Source organism: Numenius arquata, chromosome 7 (assembly GCF_964106895.1).
Source record: "Numenius arquata chromosome 7, bNumArq3.hap1.1, whole genome shotgun sequence".
In the NCBI taxonomy this organism is placed as follows: Eukaryota; Metazoa; Chordata; class Aves; order Charadriiformes; family Scolopacidae; genus Numenius; species Numenius arquata.
Window position 1 is genome coordinate 1,801,063 of NC_133582.1, and position 20,591 is coordinate 1,821,653.

The window sequence follows — 20,591 nt, forward strand, 5'->3', positions numbered from 1 at the left end:
TGAAATACCTTTCTGTGATTCCGAGCATGGCTGCTGCTGTGCAGAGAAAGAGGGTGAACAGGGAGCTGTTGTGACTGGAAAGGAAAATTATTGTAGTCCCAGAAGAATGTTCTTATTGTCATAATTACTGAAAGTTAGAAGTGCAGGATTTTCAGAAAAGGTTGCCTTTATTGGACTCTTATACAAAGGTTAAAAAAGGCCAGAGTAAGTGTTCAGGATGTAGAGAAACAATTAATGTTTAAAAATTTTGGCGATAAATATGTTTAGTGATCAGTAAGGGCTTGAATTATTCAAAATGCTGTGTTGCACGTCAGTTAAAAAAAAACTAAACAAACCCCCCCAGGTAGTCATTTCTGTTATCATTAAAGACTAAAGTGATGCCAGATGTACCTGCTCACTTGAATTAATTGAAGGCTGATATAATAACATACAGTTTACATTAAAAATATTTTACCTTTTTAACTCAACATGTGCTTAAATAAGAATGTCTAACATTCTCTGTTCTCCTAATTTGTAAAACGTTTTTTATTTCTTTATTCAGTTTGCAGAGTTTGATCAGATAATGAAGTCTGATCCGGATAACTTAGCAGAGCTAGTGAAACGAGTGAATCGCTGGCTTATCTGCAGTCGTTGGAAAAAAGTTCAATGGTGTTCGCTCTCAGTGATTAAATGTACGTATTTTCTGTTTTATTAACTCAAAATGTTTGTTAGATATCCATCTGCATCTGGCAGTGATCGGATGCTGTTTGTTGCTGGTTATACTGAGGCAGATAGAATTTGTGAATTCTCATCACGTAGTATTCAGACAGCAGAAATTGTAACATTAAAATCATGAGTTTGAGCTAGACATTTGTGCTGGTTAGTGTATTTTTTCAGAATGATAGGGCAGAAAGTGTGTCCGAAAACTAGAAACCCAGGGAAATAATATGCTGGTTTGTTGTGCCTTACTCTTGTGTGTGTTTTATGGAAAACTAGAAGCTAATTTTATCCCCAGAATAAAGTTGAAATAGATAACACAAAGAGTGCATCTTTGTGATCCCCTAAACCCTGCACTTAAGTATCACTGTGTTAACGAACCATGTAGTCTACATACAGTTTTGAGCCATCAAATATGTGAGTAGTGTAGGAGTTGTGTTAAATTGTATAAACCGCTAAGACTCGGTATCTTCTGCGTGTTTACAGTGAAAAATAAGATAAAATACCGAGCCAGTGCCTGCATTAAAATACAAAAGACTATTCGTATGTGGCTTTGCAAGAGAAAGCACCAACCACGGTAAGAGGATATTCCTTGGTGGAAGAAAATGGGGTTTTAATAATATTTTCTTGCGAATGTAAAGAGGAGCTTTACTATGCTTAACTAAATATATCTGAAGTCATAGGATGATGCTAAGTACGACTGAAAGAGATTTTGAGAGGTGCTGTTCCTCCTCTCTTTCCCAAGGATGAATAGACTAAATCTGAACCTTTTCTAAGGGATGTTTGTTTAGCTCTTTGTTCATAAAATCCTCCAGTGATAGCCTAGTTATTAGAAATCCTTAGTTAAGTCTCTCTAAATGAAATTTAAGCTCATTAATTTTAGGCCTTTACGCTTTCACACCTTCCTTTACAGGCCCCCTTTCTTTTTTATCTTAAAAATAATTGTGTTCTGTCTGTCTTGTCTCCTCTTGAAATTAATAATTCCATTAGCTTTAGTCTGACCGCATGAAATACTGATGGAAAACCCACTTGGGTTATTAAGCTCTGCTGACACCTTGTTGTTCTTTGATAGAGATCTGACTCTGTTCTTTAATAGTGGTGTTCTTATAAAATGTTTTCTTTTACATCCTTCGATAGTTATGTTTCATTTTGTACCTTGGCATTTCTGACCACATCCCTATATTTTTAAGCTGTCCTACACTCATCTTTAATGATTTGATTTAGTTTCTACTTTTTGTGTGGTGTTTTCCTGAATCCCAGTTCAGCGATTTCTGTCTTGAAAGGCTGTCCCTGCAGGGCTGTAACTTGTACGTGTGGCTTTCAGTATTAGTTTTTTAAAAAGCTCCAAGTTTTCCTGGACTCTTATTGTCTAGACTTTCCCTCTCACCCCCGGTGGGGTCTGATGGCTGGGTGGTGAAGTTTTACCTGATTCAGTTGCTCTTCGAGTAAGTTGCACAACTCGACCTTTATCCATTCCAGGCAAAATCCTATAGTGGATACTAATGATGTGTTATTGGAAAAAAGCCAACCCAACAACACACATTCTCAAAATAAAAAAGAGTTTTTCCATTTTGAGTCACTGTCTGCTAATCAGTTTTAATTATGATTTGCAAAATGCTCCAGTGCTTAGTTACTTCACGTGATGATGTTTGAATTTCAAAAAAGAGGGTGAGTCTTATCAGCAGGGATAACTCGCTCCCTGATCTACCTCTTTAATGTGAACAATTAGTGGTAGTTTTTAAAATATCACCTTGTAAAAAATCTCCAGATACAAATAAAGTGCCTTACCTTCGCAGCATCGATGGGCTGATAAAAGTGCGTACCCTGAAGAAGAGACTTGGTAAATTTAATGAAGTAGTGAGTGCTCTGAAGGAGGGGAAGGCAGAGACAAGCAAGCAGGTCAAGGAGCTGGAGTGTTCTATTGATGCTTTGATGACCAAGATTAAGGTATGATAACAATTAGAGAAATAGTTTCTTGTTGCTGGAATCTTTTAAAAAAACGTAGTCTAAAATAGAAGGCCTATGTGTTTTTCATAATAGAAAAGACATTTTCATATAGAGGTCTTAATTCTCAGAGGCAGTGGGCAAGTCCTGTTTAAAGTTAATTGTGACTGTAACTGAGTACATACATCTTTGTACTCAGGCTGTGGTATTATTATCCGTGTTCTAAAATGGGCGTTGGAGAATTTAAAGCAAAAATGCATGTTGATATTGTGAGAGAAGTGTTGTTAATAATCTGCTTGTTGCCTTTATTATTGGAATAATGCCTGTTAGCAGTTTTTTAAATTAATCAGGGCTGAAATGCTCAAGCATTTATCACGGAGTGAAGAGATTTACATTTCGGCTATGAGGTTTTTCAGACTTGGTAGTAAAGAGAATTCAGCTTGCTGGTTATGCTTCAGGGTCTACAGTTCTCAGCTTCTTACCATTACAGCACCCAGACAAAATGAAAGCACACTGCGATTTATTAACGCTAGAAAGAATTCAGTGTGTTGAATTTTTGTTTCATGCAATGTTATGGCTTTCTCAGTGTACCCTATAAAGATTTTTCTATTTAAAATCACAGTTGAAAAGATGATAGAGTTAACCTGTCAACTTACAGTTCTCTTTTTAATAAAAATAAGATAATTTGATTATTCATCATTATACACCCTCGGAAAAGGTCAGCAAACACCCCATATCGCAGGTTTATTAGTAGCCATCAATGTGAATTGTAAAATGAAATTAAATTGTAGCTATCGATGCGGTTTGAAGACACGTGTAGCAAAGGCTGTTGTTTTAAGTATTTTCAACCTGTCACTCGCTACTAATACGTTTTTTAAAAAAGTCACAGTACTGTCCAGTGCTTTTCCTGAGTGCCAGCACACAGAGTAAGAGAAACTCCTCTGTGCTTTGACATAGGGGGCCCTTAGTTTTCATCTTAGCTTGATGAGAATTAACTTCTGCTGCTTAAAACTACAAAGTCTAAAAAATGAAGGCATAATTTAAAGAGAACTCATGTTTGACTTCAGTGATAAAATTGAGATTACTTTGTGTGGTTTTAGATGAGAGAGGAGAGTCATGGATCTCCAGGATTTTCGGAAGGAAGGGAAGGATGTGCTTAAGCTCCCCCCCCCGAAGTGTATATATATAATTATACTGCTCGGTGCTTTCATTTCACTTAGTATTTTTTCAATGTACATTTTTTAAAAGTGAAGTAAAAATGTAAAAGAAAATAATCCCCTGTTATTTAATTTTGCAGACCACTATAATGACTAGGCAACAGATACAGAAAGAATATGACGCTCTAGTTAGAAGCTCAGAGCAGCTTCTGAGTGCGCTGCAGAAGAAGAAGCAACAAGAGGAGGAAGCAGAGAGGCTACGACGCATCCAGGAGGAAATGGAAAAAGAAAGAAAGAGACGTGAAGAGGAAGAACACAAACGAAGGAAGGAAGAAGAGGAAAGACGTCTGTGAGTCTTGGATAAGTTATTGGTTATAGAATGAGAAGAAAATAGGAAAGGCACTTAAATGAGATTGGTTTTAATACTCCTGTGATTAAAGAGCACCACTTGGATTGTACTCCTGGTGTGCTGTGTGGGGTTAAAACGTTCCCTTTCCCAGTGATTTGTAGGGTCGGTGTGGTCAGAACAGTGTGTGGAAGAAATGATACGATGCAGCTGAAAGTACAGATGGACTTGGAAAGTTTCTTGACTTAAATGTAGTGTCCTGTCACCAGGACTGTACTGGCTTCTGCATTAGCATTCACTGAATTTCACTGAATTTTTTTAGAGTTGGAAGGGACCATAGAGACCATCTAGTCCAACTCCCCTGCTGAAGCAGGACTGCCCAGAGCATTTACTGAATTATGTTTTTCATTCAGTTTTATGGAAGATCCTTTCCTGTCTCTTGTTGACGTACATCGTAATAAGATGTTTTCATTTCCTCCTCTGCTTTTCTAATAGGAAATCTGAGATTGAGGCAAAGAGAAAACAGGAAGAAGAAGAGAGAAAAAAGAGGGAAGAGGAAGAAAAGCGGATGCAGGTTAATGCTTTAGTTGTATGGGTCTTGGTGGTGGTGGATTTTTGGGTTTTGGTTGGGTTTTTTTTTTTTTTTTGTTAGATTTTTTAAAATCTTTTTCACAGCTTAGGTTCCCCACTGAGTCTAACGGCTTCATTTTATAAAGGCGTGTCTCAGAGTCATTCAGCAATGTTGCTTTAGTGGTAAATGGAAGTTAAAAATCATGATTAGGGCATCCTGAGAGAGATCACCTATTTCTCGTCCACATGCAAGTTCTAGATATAGAGTTTTGCTCTGCAGAGGCAGTGTATCTGGATTGCTTCTGTACTGCGGTAAGTCAGAATTTTACCATTTTTCTTAAATTCAAAGCCAGATCAGGTTCCACAGAGGATTCCAGTGTTTGTTTTGATCCCTTTTCAAAAAGACCCACGGACCTATACGCAAAGCAACCCCTATTGCGGAGTCCTGTAATGCCAAGTGCAGAATATCGAGGGAGTGTTGTGTTAGTGCTCCGGGGGAGTAACCATATTGCTCTGTAGCATCTGAGTTTTAATGATTCGAAAATCTTTTGAAGTCTAATTTTCATAACAGCTGACAAAAAGCTTCATGTGTTTTTTAAATAAGGAAGAATTGATTGGCATTTAATTTGAAAAGGTAATACTAATGGTGGATGATAATTATGTGATAAACTATATGAAAACCAAGATGCAATCTGTAGCCCTTTTGTTTTTCTTATATCAAACTAAATACTTAATGCTGTTACTTTTCCAGGTCTGTAAATTTGGCATGTTTTGAAAACTAGAAATATGCTACTTGGTATATTTTCAGAGTCATTTGCTTCTGTGGCATTTTGGGTTCGATTGGCTAAGGTTAAAGGTGTGTTTTTTTCACAAAACAGGCTGAAATTGAAGCTCAGCTGGCGAGAGAGCGAGAAGAGGAAACCCAGCACCAGGCAGTGCTGGAACAGGAACGTCGGGATCATGAGCTTGCAATGAGGATTGCCCAGAGCGAGGCAGAACTCATCAGTGATGAGGCTCAGCTGGATTTGGGATTGCGCAGGTATGGGCTTAAGTAGTTACATTTTCTCTGTTTTTTTATTTGGTTTGGGGTTTTTTTTTTGGTCTTTTATCCTGATCCTTTGAGAAGATTGTTGATTTTACATAATTTTGTACTAATTAATGGACCCTTTAAGTCAGTGTATTGGAATATTTTTCAAATTAACTTGTGTAATTTTTAGAAATAGATTGCTTTTGCTTAAAGACTCTCCATTTTGCTGCATCAGTAATCTAGTGGGTGCTCGTGAATCCGGCTGCAGTTCTCTCTTTGACTTCTGGCAAAGATGGCAACCAATTAAAATTATCACTTTTATGACTCATTTAAAGTAGTGAATGGAATTTCTTCAGTGCCAAGTAGTAATAAAATATACCCTTTCTGGTACTCTGGTTCCAGTAGAATAGTGTGAATTTGTGTGTGTTTTTTTAAACAAGAAAATCACAGTGATTTCTGTGTCCTGACTCGTAAGTTTTTTAAAGTGGAATGAATACATTTAACGTAGATGCGTTTGAAAATTAGATGTTGTCTTAAACATATTGTTTTGGGTTTTTTTGAACTTTTTGATGTGTCACAAGAAGCGCTTGGCTTTTGGGACACAGATCCCTGCTGCCTGCCATGCAAGAGCTCTTCATGTGGAAAGGGTGATGTCTTAGAAGCAACTTAGAAGTTCCTGTAAAAATGGTACTTATTGGTCAAATTGCATAAAGGGCCCTATGAAAACGATCACATCATTGGAGGCTTCGTTAGAGCTGGTCTGCTCGGGATGTTGTTATTGAAAGAAGGGGTATAAGAAAATCCCAGGTGTTTCCATGGAATTCAAGCTCCCAGATGTGTTCTCTTTGCTACTCTAATTTTATCTATATATGTGTATATACGTATTTTTTTAATAACTGCATACCTCCGTGAGATATGAAAGAAGGGAGGCATTAGACAAGAAGGGCTCAGAGAATTCAATCACTTTTCTGTCAGCGAAGCTCTAATCCCCTTTCTCGAACAAGGTAATATATAAATCTAGAAAAAAGTGGTACAGAGATATTTCTGCTTATGAGAGATTTCTTTTTAGCTCATTAGCAAATTTTTTTCTGTTTCTGCAGCGAACTTCAAAGCATGTCCAAAAATTGAAGAGAATTCTTTTAATTTGACCTTTGATTTGGTTTTGGTTTGGTTTGTTTAAAAACAAGCTAAAACCTTTCCCAGCCCCCAGTGTCTTCTGCTGAAATCCGAGGGCAGATATTCACACAACTGCAGGAATCGGTTTAAAGATAGGAACTGTGGGAATTCTTCTCAGAAGTGAAAACGATTTATTGGTTTGACCAAAACATATAATTTAATAATTTAAACATAAATTCTCAGGACTTATTTTAACTGATATAAATTAAAATTTCACTAGAGTCTAAGGAAGTTATATTCTGCCATCTTCTGGATTTGAGACTTGCATATTACCTTATGATACACTGAAATCACTGTGACTTTTATGTATGTATAGTTCCCTTTTCTGTTAAATTTAGCTGTAGTAAGGTAACGCTTGTATCACTCCATACTGAATTCATACAGTGTACTGGGTCTACAGTGTTTTCACACAGTTCTGTAAAAAATCTTTTCATGCTTACACGTTGGCATGAATAACAGGGATTTTTCCATTGTGCTGTACTGCCTGTGGAGTGAAAATAGTAAGAACAAGGTGATTTTTATGTGCCACTTTGAAGAAACTCTTGTATTTCGCTCATTTTGAAGGAACACGTGATACTTTCATGTTGTCGTATTAGAAAATGAGTAGCCTCTACTTTATTTCTTTTTGTTCTCAATACCTTGTTGCTTTCACCATTAGTTTTCATAGATATTTAAAAGCTTGTAAGTATTAGTAGTTTCTTTGAGAAATATACTCAGTGACTCCTGTGAAAGAAAAGTTTGTTTTGGCAGTAGATGCAGCATTTTTATTTGTGCTTATTCTGTGCTGGATACGCTGGACCTCTCCTTGCTTCATCCAACTTATTACTCATCCACAATTTGAAAGCATGTGTAATAGGGGATTTACTGCACCTAGGGGGAAATTTACAGAACTGCTTGGCACTTAAGTAAAAAATTAGTTACCCATTTTCAACCATGCAATATTTTTAATTAATATGGTTTATTGAAACATACACTATAGTATAGAGCACCAAAAGAAAGCGAAGGTGGTGTAAGTGTGTCTGATCTGTGTGTTACCTTGGAACAATCCAAATATATTCTAATCTGTAGTGTCTTTTCACAGCTCTCTGTCCTCTTCCCAGAGGAGCTGCGTGAGGATGGCTGTTCTTTCTTGCAAAGTGCTTATCCAGGCATCATCTTTGATTTTGAAACATGGGGCGGGGAGTGGAAGGGTGGAGGAAGTTTTCACTTGTACATTTTTTTCCAGAGATGAAGAAAAAAGGTTTATGTAATCCCATTTCTCAGTAAAAAAAAATAAATAAGAAATTCATACGATAGTAAATAAGATGAGAGAGAGCAGGAAACACTGTGACCTACCTTTTTCCCACTTCAGAATATTTGAAAAGGAAGTCGTCTGTCTAACATAAATATCTTCTATTTGCAGAGCCAATGGAACAAAGCTGCAAATGACTGCGTATGGCATTTTTTTCCGTTTGAATGCTCTAATTAAAAAAAAAAAGTAACACTGATTAATTCAAAAGCAATTGATACTGTCCTCCTATTTACTAATAACCCATAATAATCATTGTTAGCTTGCATCTGTGAACTTTAAATCTGTGATACCTTATATTCACTGCTTTGCTTAAACCTAATAAATGAATAATCTAATATACCATATAATATCTATTTAAAGATGATTATATAATTAGTGTAAATTTTTTCACATACCATCCTTTTTCACTGCCCTGTGTGATTTATTGCTCTTCACAGAATCAGGACTATGTATATATTTTATAATGAAACTTATTTAAAATAAATAGCCGATTTTTTTGTGCACTTGAATTAGCTTCGGTTTGGTTGGCAAGAGACTATCACATTATAAAGGCTGGTTTTATATTAATATGTTTGGTTTATGCTTATTTATCAATTTTCTTATAGGGAACAAATCGCCACAGAAATGTCAGAAATATTGTCTAGGTAGGTGAGACAACATGGAATAAATCAATCATTTTATAAACAGAAATCACACATGAAATGGGTTAAATTATTATGGAATGAAAAAGAATGGAATCTTTTTTTTTTTTTAAGTGGTAAGCAGATAAGTAAATTATTTCTTTCAGATAATTTTCCTTTATCAACACTTTTTTTCAGTGATTATTTTTCTGCTACTTTAATGGATTATATATAAAAAAATAAGAATAGTTCACATATCCTGGTATTTAGTGTAATTTTGATAATGTTCCTCCAACTTTCTTCTCTTTTCACCTTTCTTAAAACAATAATAGAGAACTAGACTCCACAGCTTTCAAAGGAGGGTTTCTACAGATTCAACAGTTAATGAATTATTTACTGTGAATTAAGTGTCAGTGCTTTTTTAATAAGAAAATAGTCTAGTTATAATTTCCTTCAAATAAAAGCAGTTTTGAAAATTACCATGTTAAAAGCTTATTAGAACCTCTCTTAAGACGTCAAAACACCACTTGTGAGATTCCTTGGATGCCAGTGCACAGCGCAGGAGGGAAGGGGAGTTCGGGGCTGGATCTGAAGGCAGTTCTGCTGTCGCAGCCCCAGCCCAGTCTGTGCCAGAATACTAATCCTCTGTTGAAAGAAAACTCTTATAATGTCCTCCGTATCAGTGAGGAATCGGAAAGTGGTTTGTGTAACTTGAGGACAAAAATAACCTTTTGGCATTCATTTTCTGAAGTTTACATGAGGATCAGATATTTTTTTTTAAAAGCGGGTGTGTTGTTAAACAAGCCCCTGTCCTGTGTGTATAGAGTCTGGAGGTGATCTGTCTCACCCGAGTGATGGTTTGTCTAGCTGTAGAAAACATTGCTGTTAATTTGTTTTTTGCAGTGGCATTGTAAGAGCAGGAATAAGGGATGCTGTGTGTAATCAAGTCAGTGTGTGAATGTAGATGGCTCGGTTGTATTGGATATATTGACAGGGTTCCAGTGACAATGGCCAATTCTTCATGTGCCACAAAATCACAGAACTTTGGAGCAAAGTCAGAGGCTCTGTGTTTTGGTTGAATTCAAAATGCAATGCCTCCTACCGCTTGCTTGTTTAACTCGGCTTTTTTTCACTTTTCATATACTGGAAGCTTTTGACTTGAGACTTTCTAAGTCTGAAAATACTGTTTATGATATCTAACTTTGTCAGACTGAGGGGTGAAGACTGACAATTCAAGTGTGATGCTCTTCTTACTGCCAGCCTGTTACGCTGAAAGTCCTGTAGAAAACAAAAGCGTGATCTGCAGAGCAGTGCTGGAATGGAAAGGCTGAGCCCTTCAATTGGATTAGCGTTCTTAAAGATTACTGCTTTAACCAGAGATCTTACAGCCTGGTTCTGCTGCTCTAAATTATGCAGCAAACCCTTAGCGTGGTGGTGGGTAGTGTTGCTAAATAAGGAAAATCCTTAGGATTTGTCAAATTAGGTTCAAGGTTAGACACCAGGCAGCGGAAATGACATTCAGCAGCAATCCTTTAATGTCCTACAGGTATGCCAATGGTAAAAAAATATTAAAATACATATTTCTGAAGGGGCCTGTCTGTGTAATCATTCCTTTTACACTTCTGAGTAGTGCTAAGGACGAGAAGAAGTTCCCGTCCCTTGGCTGTGCTGTGTATTGATTAAAAGTCAAAGGGGGCAGACTTCTCACGGAGCATCCCTGGAAGCTGTGTGTTGACTCAGATTAGCAGTAGGCATCATTGAGCCGATGCTGCAATGAACAGAGCAATTCCGTAGTTTTAATTACATTTGAAGAGACGGTTCAGTTGCTATGAAGAAGAACATTTGGTTAAACAGGTTGTTGTATTCTCTGAAACTTAAAAATAAATTGCTTTTCTAATCTCCGCTTTCAGAACTGCTATATCTGCATAGAGAAATTTTTCACAGGAAATGTATTTATAACCTATTAACTAAAAAGGGAAAATAAACAACATAAAACTTCATAGTCCCAGATGAGATCTTTATGGGAAAATAAAGTTAAAATAATATTCAGTGGATTATAAATACTGTAGTAATGTAACAGTCCCACAAAGATTATTGCTGCACAAACAGCCTTTAACTGAAAAGGCCTGGTTTCTTCTGGTTTTCTCTCATTAATTTTTAACGTGCCATAGTTCATCGAGTATTTCGCTGCGCTGCTAAAGATCTAGTTTCTTCTGAACAAATCCTCTCCGATCCTGAAAGATAATTATCCTGAAAGATAATTGATAAGTTTGCCTCTCGTGTTTAGTCATGGGCATTAGCGGTGGTTGGTAAAATCATGCATCTGTTCTTTAATTCCTTAGAGCTTAAAAGGTATTCTGATGGTCAGTGAAAGTTGGAGTGTTTTGAATTTAGTTTATATCCAAATAATCCATGGCAGGTTTGCCAGTCCTAAGGCAGAGTTCTTCCACTTCTTACCCATACCGGGTTTAAAAAAAAAAAAAATAATGTATTTTCAGGTTTATCTTTCTCTGTATGCATGTGATGTTTGTTAAATGGATAACTGCATATATACCGTTAAAGATGATGGAGAATTCAGTAATTTCTTATTTGCATTTGCTGTTGACTTTAGTGCATAGTACCTACATGACAAATACCCTTTGCCCTTGAAAAGCACCATTTCTAGATGAGTATTTCTGTGCTGGTCAGCCTTTCCTCAGAGAGTGGTCTTTTCTTCATAGGTAGCTCTTAATGACTTCTGCTCCTTCCCTCCCAAATAAATATTGCTGTTCTCAGGCAGCTACTATACAATTAATATAGAAGTCATTTGATTTCTTCTCTCAGACTAGTCTTTTATCAAAGACATGGAATATTTTCTCTACTCTTGGAACCAGGATTGTGTCCTAATCCAGTTTTGAACAGCAGAGGAAACACCTCTTCTCCCTTCTCCTTGTTTACTTCTGAAATATTTTCCCTCATCTGTTCTTCGAGTGGAGCTAAAGCTGTGTATGGGCGCTCTTCGCTGTCTGTTCTCTGCATCTCGACTAGTACCAAGAAAAACGTACATCAGCGTGGGGTGAGGTGCACATGAATGGAATACGTGCCCTTTCACACATCAGTGTTAACTATTAATGACAATTCCTTTTAATCTCCAGGCAACCAATCGGGTTATTATATGATTTTGGATGCAAAAGATGCCTTTACTTTTTCCTAATCATTTAAACATATTGAAACTAAAGTGCTATTTTGCCTTTGAATTCAGTCCCTCTGCTGCTGAATTTCATTGTAATAAGCAGGCTGCAGTGTCATAATGGGATCTGTTCCTCCTGCTGTAACAATTCCTGTCTCATACTTGAAAAAATACTTATATGGTTTTTTAATAATTGTAGGAGTCCTTCAGTTCAAGCCACAAAAGCTGCTGCTGGTACTAAGAAGCACGATCTCAGTAAGTGGAAATACGCAGAGCTTCGTGATACAATCAATACATCCTGTGGTAAGTTGGTTTTTTTTTCTGATTTGAGAAGTCAAATTGTAGTTGTATGAAGGGTGTTACTTCCTTCCTATGACAAAGGATAAACCTTGCTCATGAATTTATTCAGGTTTGAATGAATGTCAATTTTAAAAAGTTCTATTACCCAAAGAGAAGAGCAAATGGAGCTATTTCCATACTCAGGAAAGAGAGTTTGCTTTGTTAACTCCTTTACTGATTCTATATATATGATGATAAAACTGCCTGGGCCATAAAATACATGCTATGATTTTGTAATTAAATCATCTCAGTTTTGTGTATTTTCTACAAAGGGAACGATAGTTGCTGTGCTTTACCTAGAATTTGTGTGTTCTAACAGATTTTTTGCTATCGCTTCTTGCTGTCACCAAATCACAAAAATCAACTATGTCATGTAAAGCACAGCGTAAAATATTTTCTGTCTTAGCTATTCAGATTATTCTTTAATTTCAAAATGTGTAACTTCATTTGGGAATCTCGCAGTTGGGACATTAATTAATTTTCCCCCAATGTTATGAAGATAGAAACAGATCAGAATCACAGAATCTTGATGGTTGGAAGGGACCTTTGAGATCATCGAGTCCAACCACAAAAAAAAAAACAAACCACACAACAAAAACCAAACAAACCACCAAAAAAACCCACAAACAGACACAAACCAGCAATCTTGGGCACTATTCCTTTATTAAATATTACTGTTTGTTTCGCTTCTGATTGAAAGCAGTTGGTTAATTTCCGATTTAAGATAACTCAGAATTTCTCCCTGGATGTAGAAATTGGAAACAAATCCATTCTCTCTGTTTGTATTTAAAACCTAAAGTTAGCTCCAAATTTGAAAGGATATATAGCACTCCAAGGATCTTTCTGGACCATAGAATACAGGCCCTGTTGCTGCAAAGAATGAGGGTTTATTATATTATAACACATAATAAGTGTTACAAACTGATCTAAAATTATGTACCTATCAATATAGAAAAGCATTTCATAAATAATTTTTCGGATTTTTTTCTCACTCCTCTCTTCTTTCCTTGTATTTGAGACAGATATTGAGCTGTTGGCGGCTTGCAGAGAAGAGTTTCACAGAAGGTTAAAGGTTTATCATGCTTGGAAATCCAGGAATAAGAAACGTAACGCGGAAGCAGAACAGCGTGCTCCCAAATCAGTCACTGACTATGGTGAGGAGAGAGAATTTTGTCTTTATAATAACACAAATAATAATTTTGGTGACAAAACATTTCTAGAATTAATTTTGGTTTTGCTGTGTTGAGAGAAGTTCTTGAGGTTTTTAGTGTATCTTTATGTTGATTTAAAGTAAATATTTTGAAAAGGTTGTAACTGGCGAATAGTTTGCAGGAGGTAGGATACTTCCAGGAGACCCAGGTACACGTACTGAATAGCTCTCCCTAAAACCTTTTCTCATACACGTGTTAAAAATGGGTCTGGATTTGGTGCTGCAGTTGCTGGCATTTTTGCTAAACTGCCATTGCTGAGCTACTTAAGACTAAGGAAGATCATTTTCCATTTATGAAACTGTGGTTTTTGAGACTTCAGGGTTGTTTGTACTAGTCCTGGCCTCTGTAATTAAAAATGTTGCTTTCTTGGGAGTAGTTAGTGCTAGTTGGGAACAGAGAATTCTACCTAAGGATAGAACAGAGATTCTAGAACTAGTTCTCCAATAGTCCATCTGTCAGAGAATTGCTCGTGATTAGTTTTGGTGCTATAAAAACAAGATTGGGAGGAATCATGCTCTCGTAGGTAATACACTGTTACATTTGGGGTCCAGACGAAAGAAGAAGTATTAGTGATAAGGGTTTTTTTCCCTCATGCTTTTATTCTTTCATAAGACACAGATATATAGACATAGATGTAGATACTTTTTAAAGATGCTAATAATTTCCTCCTTTACATGACTGTCAGCCTTATGTATTTCAGGTTACATTCTCTTTTTTTTAAAATTCTGGGAGTGTTGATACTGCAGTTTTTGATTATGGGGTGACAAATTTTGCGTAGTCCCTGCTTTCTTATTAGACTGACATTCTGCTGATTTCACAGATGGGTGTTTATTGTCAAAGCAATGCACTAATGAGAGTACGTGACTGCTTTTAAAATTCAACATGAAGGTGTAGGAGTTACCACGTTTAGCACTGGCCAGACCTGAAAATGAGGTTTCTGGAGTGATATTTGCAGAGTGAATTTTGTTGCTCTTTCACCGCCACCCCAGCCTCCAAGTCCAGTGATTGTTATAAAAGGAATCTAAGAAACGAGCAGAATCGCAGCAAATGGATGTAATAATTTAGTCAGATTTTTCCTGCTGCCTGGAAAGCCCTGGAAAAGGTGTTCTTAAAGAGTGGGTCTTTGTGGCCATGCCTAGAAATGTGGGTTTAAGGAAGCTTATGACCCAAACAGCAGGAAAAGGCATTTGAAGCACTTGTGCAAAGTGCTAAGTTGCTTTAAATTTGAGCTCACAAATTCTGGTGGTAAATGGGTAAAATAAATATTCACACACAATATTGCTGATGGGAAGTATGAAAGAGCAGAAAATACTTGGATTTGTGCAAATAAAGCTTGGAATATTCATGATCTCATCACATTTAGTTAGATATTCACATTCTTTTCAATGTTTTTCATTGCATTTTTTTCTACTTTTCTTGAAATATGGCTTCATATTTCTGAAGACGAGTTAGAAAGTTGCAGTTCAGAAGAACTGACCTTTAGAGACTCATTAATGTCAGAAGTAATTCTTCCTATTGCAAATAATGATACTACATGGGCATTTCACATCTATCTGTTAGAGTGATCTGAGAAGGTGTTAAGGAGGACCTCTGACTTTTTAGATGTTTAAGCTAAAAGTCTTTCGGGTGTCAGTGGATATGTGCTTCAGATTGTGGAATTTCTTCTTTCGGTCTCATCACTGATGTCATATAACTTTACAGGTATCCTTTATTTAAATTTATGCATTCAGTAGAGAAGCTGAACACTGGTTTTGGTTTTATGGTTGGAATAGGCACATTTGGTATTAACAGAGGTCTGGATTTTTTTTTCCTAGTAGAAATGTCAAAAATGAAAAGCAGTACATGAATTAACTAGCAGATTTGTTCCAGCAATCTGTGCTCAGCATGTGTACAACTGAGGTTTGGTAACAGACCTCGCAAATCATGGAAGTTAATTAGTTCCAAAATGAAATCCTAGTGAAAATAGAAGCAGTTGGAAATCTATGAAACTTGAGGAAAGGAGACGTTTGTGTATGTCAGTGAGCAGAAAATGCATAGAAATATTCAGCTCAACGTCTGTTTATTTTGTAACTAGATTTTCCATTTGTCTGTCATCAGCATTGGTGAGAAATGTTGAGGTGATGAAACTATAACTTATAAAGGATCAGCACTTACATGCTTTGTTCAACGTGTAATGTTTGTTCACAGATTTTGCACCATTTTTGAGCAACTCACGTAAGTGGGGAGACGGTTATTTAAGCTAACTTTGAAGAATAGGAACACTTGAGAGCCCTGTACTAACATGAATTAATCCAGCGTTTTGCTACACGTGCACATAGAATTTAATTGTTCCAAAAAATGGATTTTACAATTTGGCAATGTTATTCAACTGAGGGTAATTATATGTTACTCCAGTAATTTATGAATGTACTTCACTGCTCATCTTCGTGAGATCCTACCCATTTGAGCAGTCGTGGGAAGGGAGAACAAAATAACCTTTTTATGTAGGTTATTGGAAGGTATAATCTCCCACTTTTTTTCTCTTTTCTCCCCCTACCTGATCCCCTCCCAAGGAACACCATGCTTAATATTTATTATAGTCTGCACATGGCTTTTTGTTGTGGCAAAACTCTGGAATCAACTTAATATAACAGCTCTTTTCCTAGCACACAAACTAACACTCAGGTGGCGGTTTCTTTTGAATAAAGAACTGTGGTTCCATAGCCCTGACAGTAGAGGCTTTATGTGCTGCTTTAGCGTCCCTGTCCTCTAGATTCCCTCTTGGATTTAGGGCTAGAAATAAGCATTAGCAATTACCCTTGCAGTGCAAGGAGTGTTTGACGGTACTAAAGAACTGATGTGCTGTGATAGATGGTCAGACTCTTCGCAGAAAACAGAATTAATTTCCTATAAACTGTGAGCTCTATCTCCCTGTAAAATACGTGCTTTACCAGAGTTGATGTAGGAAAGTAGCGTTTGCCTATTAAAATCTGTTCTGTTTTTCTTCTCTTTGGTTATGTAGACATGGAAAAAAAATGGGGGGGTGGTATGATTTGTATAGTACATATATTTTTTTTCAAGATTCTTCACGTTTAGAAAAACTAAATTTGCTTGTATCTAAGTGGAAAAAATTTCAAGGTGCAGTTGCCAGTCTATTAGTCTTGATCATAACTGTTAAAATAAATTCCTAGAAGTGATTGCAGTTTTTCATTTTATTAAATTTTAGCTCCACAATTATTTTTGCTGCTTAACAGACAATGCGAGAAAAAAATCGCTTTCAATTATTCCCTTTATGCTGCAACATGGAACTGTAAATACTGATTTTCTTTTGCAGAGATGGCATAGATTCACAATCAGAATTTCTTAATCAGGGTGTTTGTAACAGTGGTTTGTAAAGCAGTGAAACAAAATCGGTAATAAACTTTTGCAGGAGGCAGTTATTGAAGGAAAGGATCTTGCTTGTAAGAGCATTTACTATTTAAAACTGATTAAATAGTGTCTACATAACATTAAGAAGGTCGATCAGTTGGTGAGTTAACGTAGAGAGTATTTGCTTTCATTGGAAAGAAAGTTTCTCTCCGAGTTCTGCAATGTGTGGGACTCTGAGGGAGCCTTAAAACACACGTGGGAAATGCTTCCCAGAAATTTATATGAAGCTTTAAAAGATTTTGTATAATTCTGTCTCCTCTAGAAGTTTGATCTGTTGAAATTAATGGGCTGAGATAAGCAATTTCGTTAAAAAAACAAGCAGCCAGAGAGTAGTGCTGATGCTGGAGTTTAGCACACAGAAATCGAGGCAGAAAGTTCAGTTTGGTGAAGCTTTGTAACAAGCAGTAGTTGTTGTCAACATTCCTGTTAACAAACGAGTCGTTTCTAACAGCATCGTACCCCCTTCCGTGCTGACTGACAAAAATCTTCAAGTGGGGCTTTGTGTTTTTGTCACTGCAAATGCCTGTCTGCGCTGGGACCTTGTTGTACAAGAGGTGGACTCAAGGAGGGCAGTCACTGATTAAAGTTCCTGGTTGGGAAGAAATTGTACATGGGAATTTTTACCTTAAATATTGATTTAAAGCAGAATATGTTATTTTACTCACTTAGTTTTGTCTAAAAGCGTCTGATGCCATTGAGCAACCCAGCATTACAGAGAGATAAAATAGTTACCATGAGCCGTTCCTCAGCAGGCTTGTAGCTGGAGGGATTAAAATACGTGAGACAGGAAGACTTTTTAGGTTTGATGAGACTTCAGGTGACTTTGTATTCAGAGAATCTCTCAGGTTTTCTGGGGTTTGGGTTGTTTTGGTTTTTTTTTTCCTTTGCTGATTAATCAAGCAAGTCATAATACAACTTCCCCCCGGCCCCCTATTTTTTGTTGACTTGCTTTTTGGGTGTTTTTGTACGACAGCTCAACAGAACCCGACAGCCCAGCTCCCAGCCAGGCACCAAGAGATAGAAATAAACAGGCAGCAGCGTTACTTCCGCATTCCCTTCATCCGCCCCGCCGACCAGTACAAAGACCCCCAGAACAAGAAGAAGGGCTGGTGGTACGCGCATTTCGATGGACCGTGGATCGCTCGGCAGATGGAACTTCATCCTGACAAGGCACCCATCCTCCTGGTAGCGGGTCGGTATGGAAAGCGCAAAATTCAGATGTTGGAAAGGTTCAGGGTTGATAACTCACTTTAGAAACAGGCTGATGGTACAAGTTTCCCAAGTTGTGTCCTCTTCTAGTTTTTTTTTGTTTGTTTGCCCTGTCTGGGCAGAATTTGAGGATTTGGGATGCTGCTGATGGTGGCCAAACATTACGGAATCTCATTTGGAGGTGTAACTGGTCACGTGTTTTACCTGTACGTGACTTTAATCCAGGAGATCACAGACAAAGTGGGAATCCAAATGTAAATGGTTTTATTATGAAGTGTCCTCAGATTATTCATTGAACTGGAGGCAGCGTGAAGATAAAACATCACAACTCCTCCAGGAAAGTTCTACTCATCATGGTATTGGTTTTTAGTTAGCTTTGAAAAATGATAGCAGTTTGTATCAAAACAGTTTGCACGTGTGATATATTGTCTTCCCATAGCGTGGTGCTAAAGGCAAACCGGTGCTGTTAGCGTATTTATGCTGCCCGGTATGGGAGAATAGCTGTTTAATCTTAACCATTTAAAATAAAAACTAAATGTGGCAGTGAATAGGTAGGGATTTGCCTGGTAGTGAAAAGTATCCTCCTTTTCTGGAGGATACGGAAAGGGGGAGAAAACATTTTAGAATTGCTGTTTACAGTTCTGTGTTTTGAGTTTTTGCATTTCACTTGGGGACTGAGGAAAGGGCCGTGACCAATTTGTTCAGCTTCAGAGTGATGCTTTACTGGCAACAAAAGTTCCTTGGTTTTCTGCTAATAGAATTCCTCATACCAGCTGTTGCCTGTTTGGTGTCAAAGCCCACAGCTGAAAGTAGCGTTGCTGTCACAAATACCGCATTAAAAATAAGATTGAAATAAGATCGCCTGTTAAGAATAAGATTGAAACAGAGCGAGTGAGCTACGCTCAGCGTGGCATTGGGTTCCCTGCGGGGGTCCCGCTTGGCGAATGTGGTTTGTTCAGCCTGGGAGGCTGCGGGGTAAGAATCCTGATTATTTGATCAAAAGTCTTGACTTCTTAGTCACTTTGCTACATTTAAACAAACAATAACAGCAGTTCATGGAGAAACTGTGTAAAACTGAAAATATGCGTTAAACAAGTGCCGTTGTCATCCCACAGTGGATGTCAGGAGAAGATCCGAAGATGCTGATCTCCTCAGCTGCTTCCCTTTGTTCCTATTTTCTTGCTTTTTCAGCACCACTCTGTCAGTCGCAGCGTCTGATACCAGTTTGTCCTGACGCTGCTTTTCCGCTCCGTGCGGACAAAAACCCAACCAAACACAAAATACTCAGTGTCCGAGGACTGGTTTCCCCAGGAGCTCTGAAGTCTATTAACAAACCAGAGCCTGAGAGAGGAGATCTAATTAATGGAGATCTAACCTTTGAATGATGTAAAAGCTTCATGAAGCTTTTTCCTTCTCCCTTTACGGTTTCAGGTAAGGACGATATGGATATGTGTGAGCTTAACCTGGAAGAGACTGGCTTAACTCGGAAGCGAGGGGCTGAGATTCTGCCGAGGCAGTTTGAAGAAATCTGGGAGCGCTGCGGTGGTATCCAGTATCTCCAGAAAGCCATCGAGAGCAGACAGGCTCGTCCCACCTACGCTACGGCCATGCTGCAGAACCTGCTGAAATAAACCCTCCCCCTGCACGGGTTCCAGGCCAGAACCCTCGTCCGCGACACAAAGGGAAGAGCTCCTCTGCGCCACAGGGGACGTCGGCAGTCCATAATCACCTTAGAGATGTTTAATATAAAGTGAACAGATTTTATTAATCATGTGGTTTGTTAATTTGTACTTCACGATGTTTAATTTGTGTTTAGTGAACTTCACTAGGTATGAGGACCTCCAAGCGATGTCAGGCAGTTGTAGTTTGTTGCATTTTTTGTTTATGTTGCATGTTCTTTAGCGGTTTCCGTTCTGACTCTTCACACTTTAAGCGCTCTGTCCACACGGAGCTGCGCTGCAGCCGCCTTTTTATACATCCCCTCTTTCAACCACCGAGCAGCTGCTTCAGGCGGGGGCCTGGTAAAGAGGATTCGCTGTTTCCTATAACTGGAATCGTGAGGCCTTAGCTTTGACTTCTGTTCCGGAGAAGTTGGAGTGTACTTTTATATAATCTGAGACATTTTAATGTCCTGATTTGAGAACTGGCTAGTGTCTGTACTTACTGACGTTTTCAGAAGCTGACGGGAAATCCTCCTAAACTTGAGACCCGTAAATTCCTATTTAATGCGTTCTCTGTCTTGGTTTCAGAGAACTGGTTTTCTGTACGTTCTGGGAAGAGCATTCATGCACGTCAATGGTGTGTGGTACTGGAGGTACCCCAGGAATGTCCTGCTCGTCAGGGTTCCTACCCCTTCTCTCTGAGGCTCTTTTTTCCTCTTTAAGTACCAATATCCTTTAGACTTCTGTTTTTCTGACCAAATTTCCGT

The 20,591-nt window shown here is 37.8% G+C and overlaps 1 protein-coding gene across 6 annotated transcripts in view; it reads left to right on the forward strand.

The window, feature by feature from the left end:
- MYO6 (myosin VI) overlaps positions 1–19,794 on the forward strand; it is a 74,148-nt gene extending 54,354 nt beyond the window's left edge. For 2 of the 6 annotated variants that reach the window (XM_074150975.1, XM_074150976.1), the window contains 13 exons: positions 542–671; positions 1,183–1,273; positions 2,493–2,643; positions 3,938–4,146; positions 4,639–4,717; positions 5,592–5,752; positions 8,319–8,348; positions 8,813–8,851; positions 12,196–12,299; positions 13,358–13,489; positions 15,734–15,760; positions 17,928–18,146; positions 19,595–19,794. In XM_074150975.1, coding sequence (XP_074007076.1) covers positions 542–671; positions 1,183–1,273; positions 2,493–2,643; positions 3,938–4,146; positions 4,639–4,717; positions 5,592–5,752; positions 8,319–8,348; positions 8,813–8,851; positions 12,196–12,299; positions 13,358–13,489; positions 15,734–15,760; positions 17,928–18,146; positions 19,595–19,794 — 1,572 coding nt within the window. The remainder of the gene's footprint in view (positions 1–541; positions 672–1,182; positions 1,274–2,492; positions 2,644–3,937; positions 4,147–4,638; positions 4,718–5,591; positions 5,753–8,318; positions 8,349–8,812; positions 8,852–12,195; positions 12,300–13,357; positions 13,490–15,733; positions 15,761–17,927; positions 18,147–19,594) is intronic. The other 4 variants (XM_074150979.1, XM_074150980.1, XM_074150978.1 and 1 more) reach the window with 3 other exon arrangements.
- Positions 19,795–20,591: the final 797 nt, after the last annotated feature.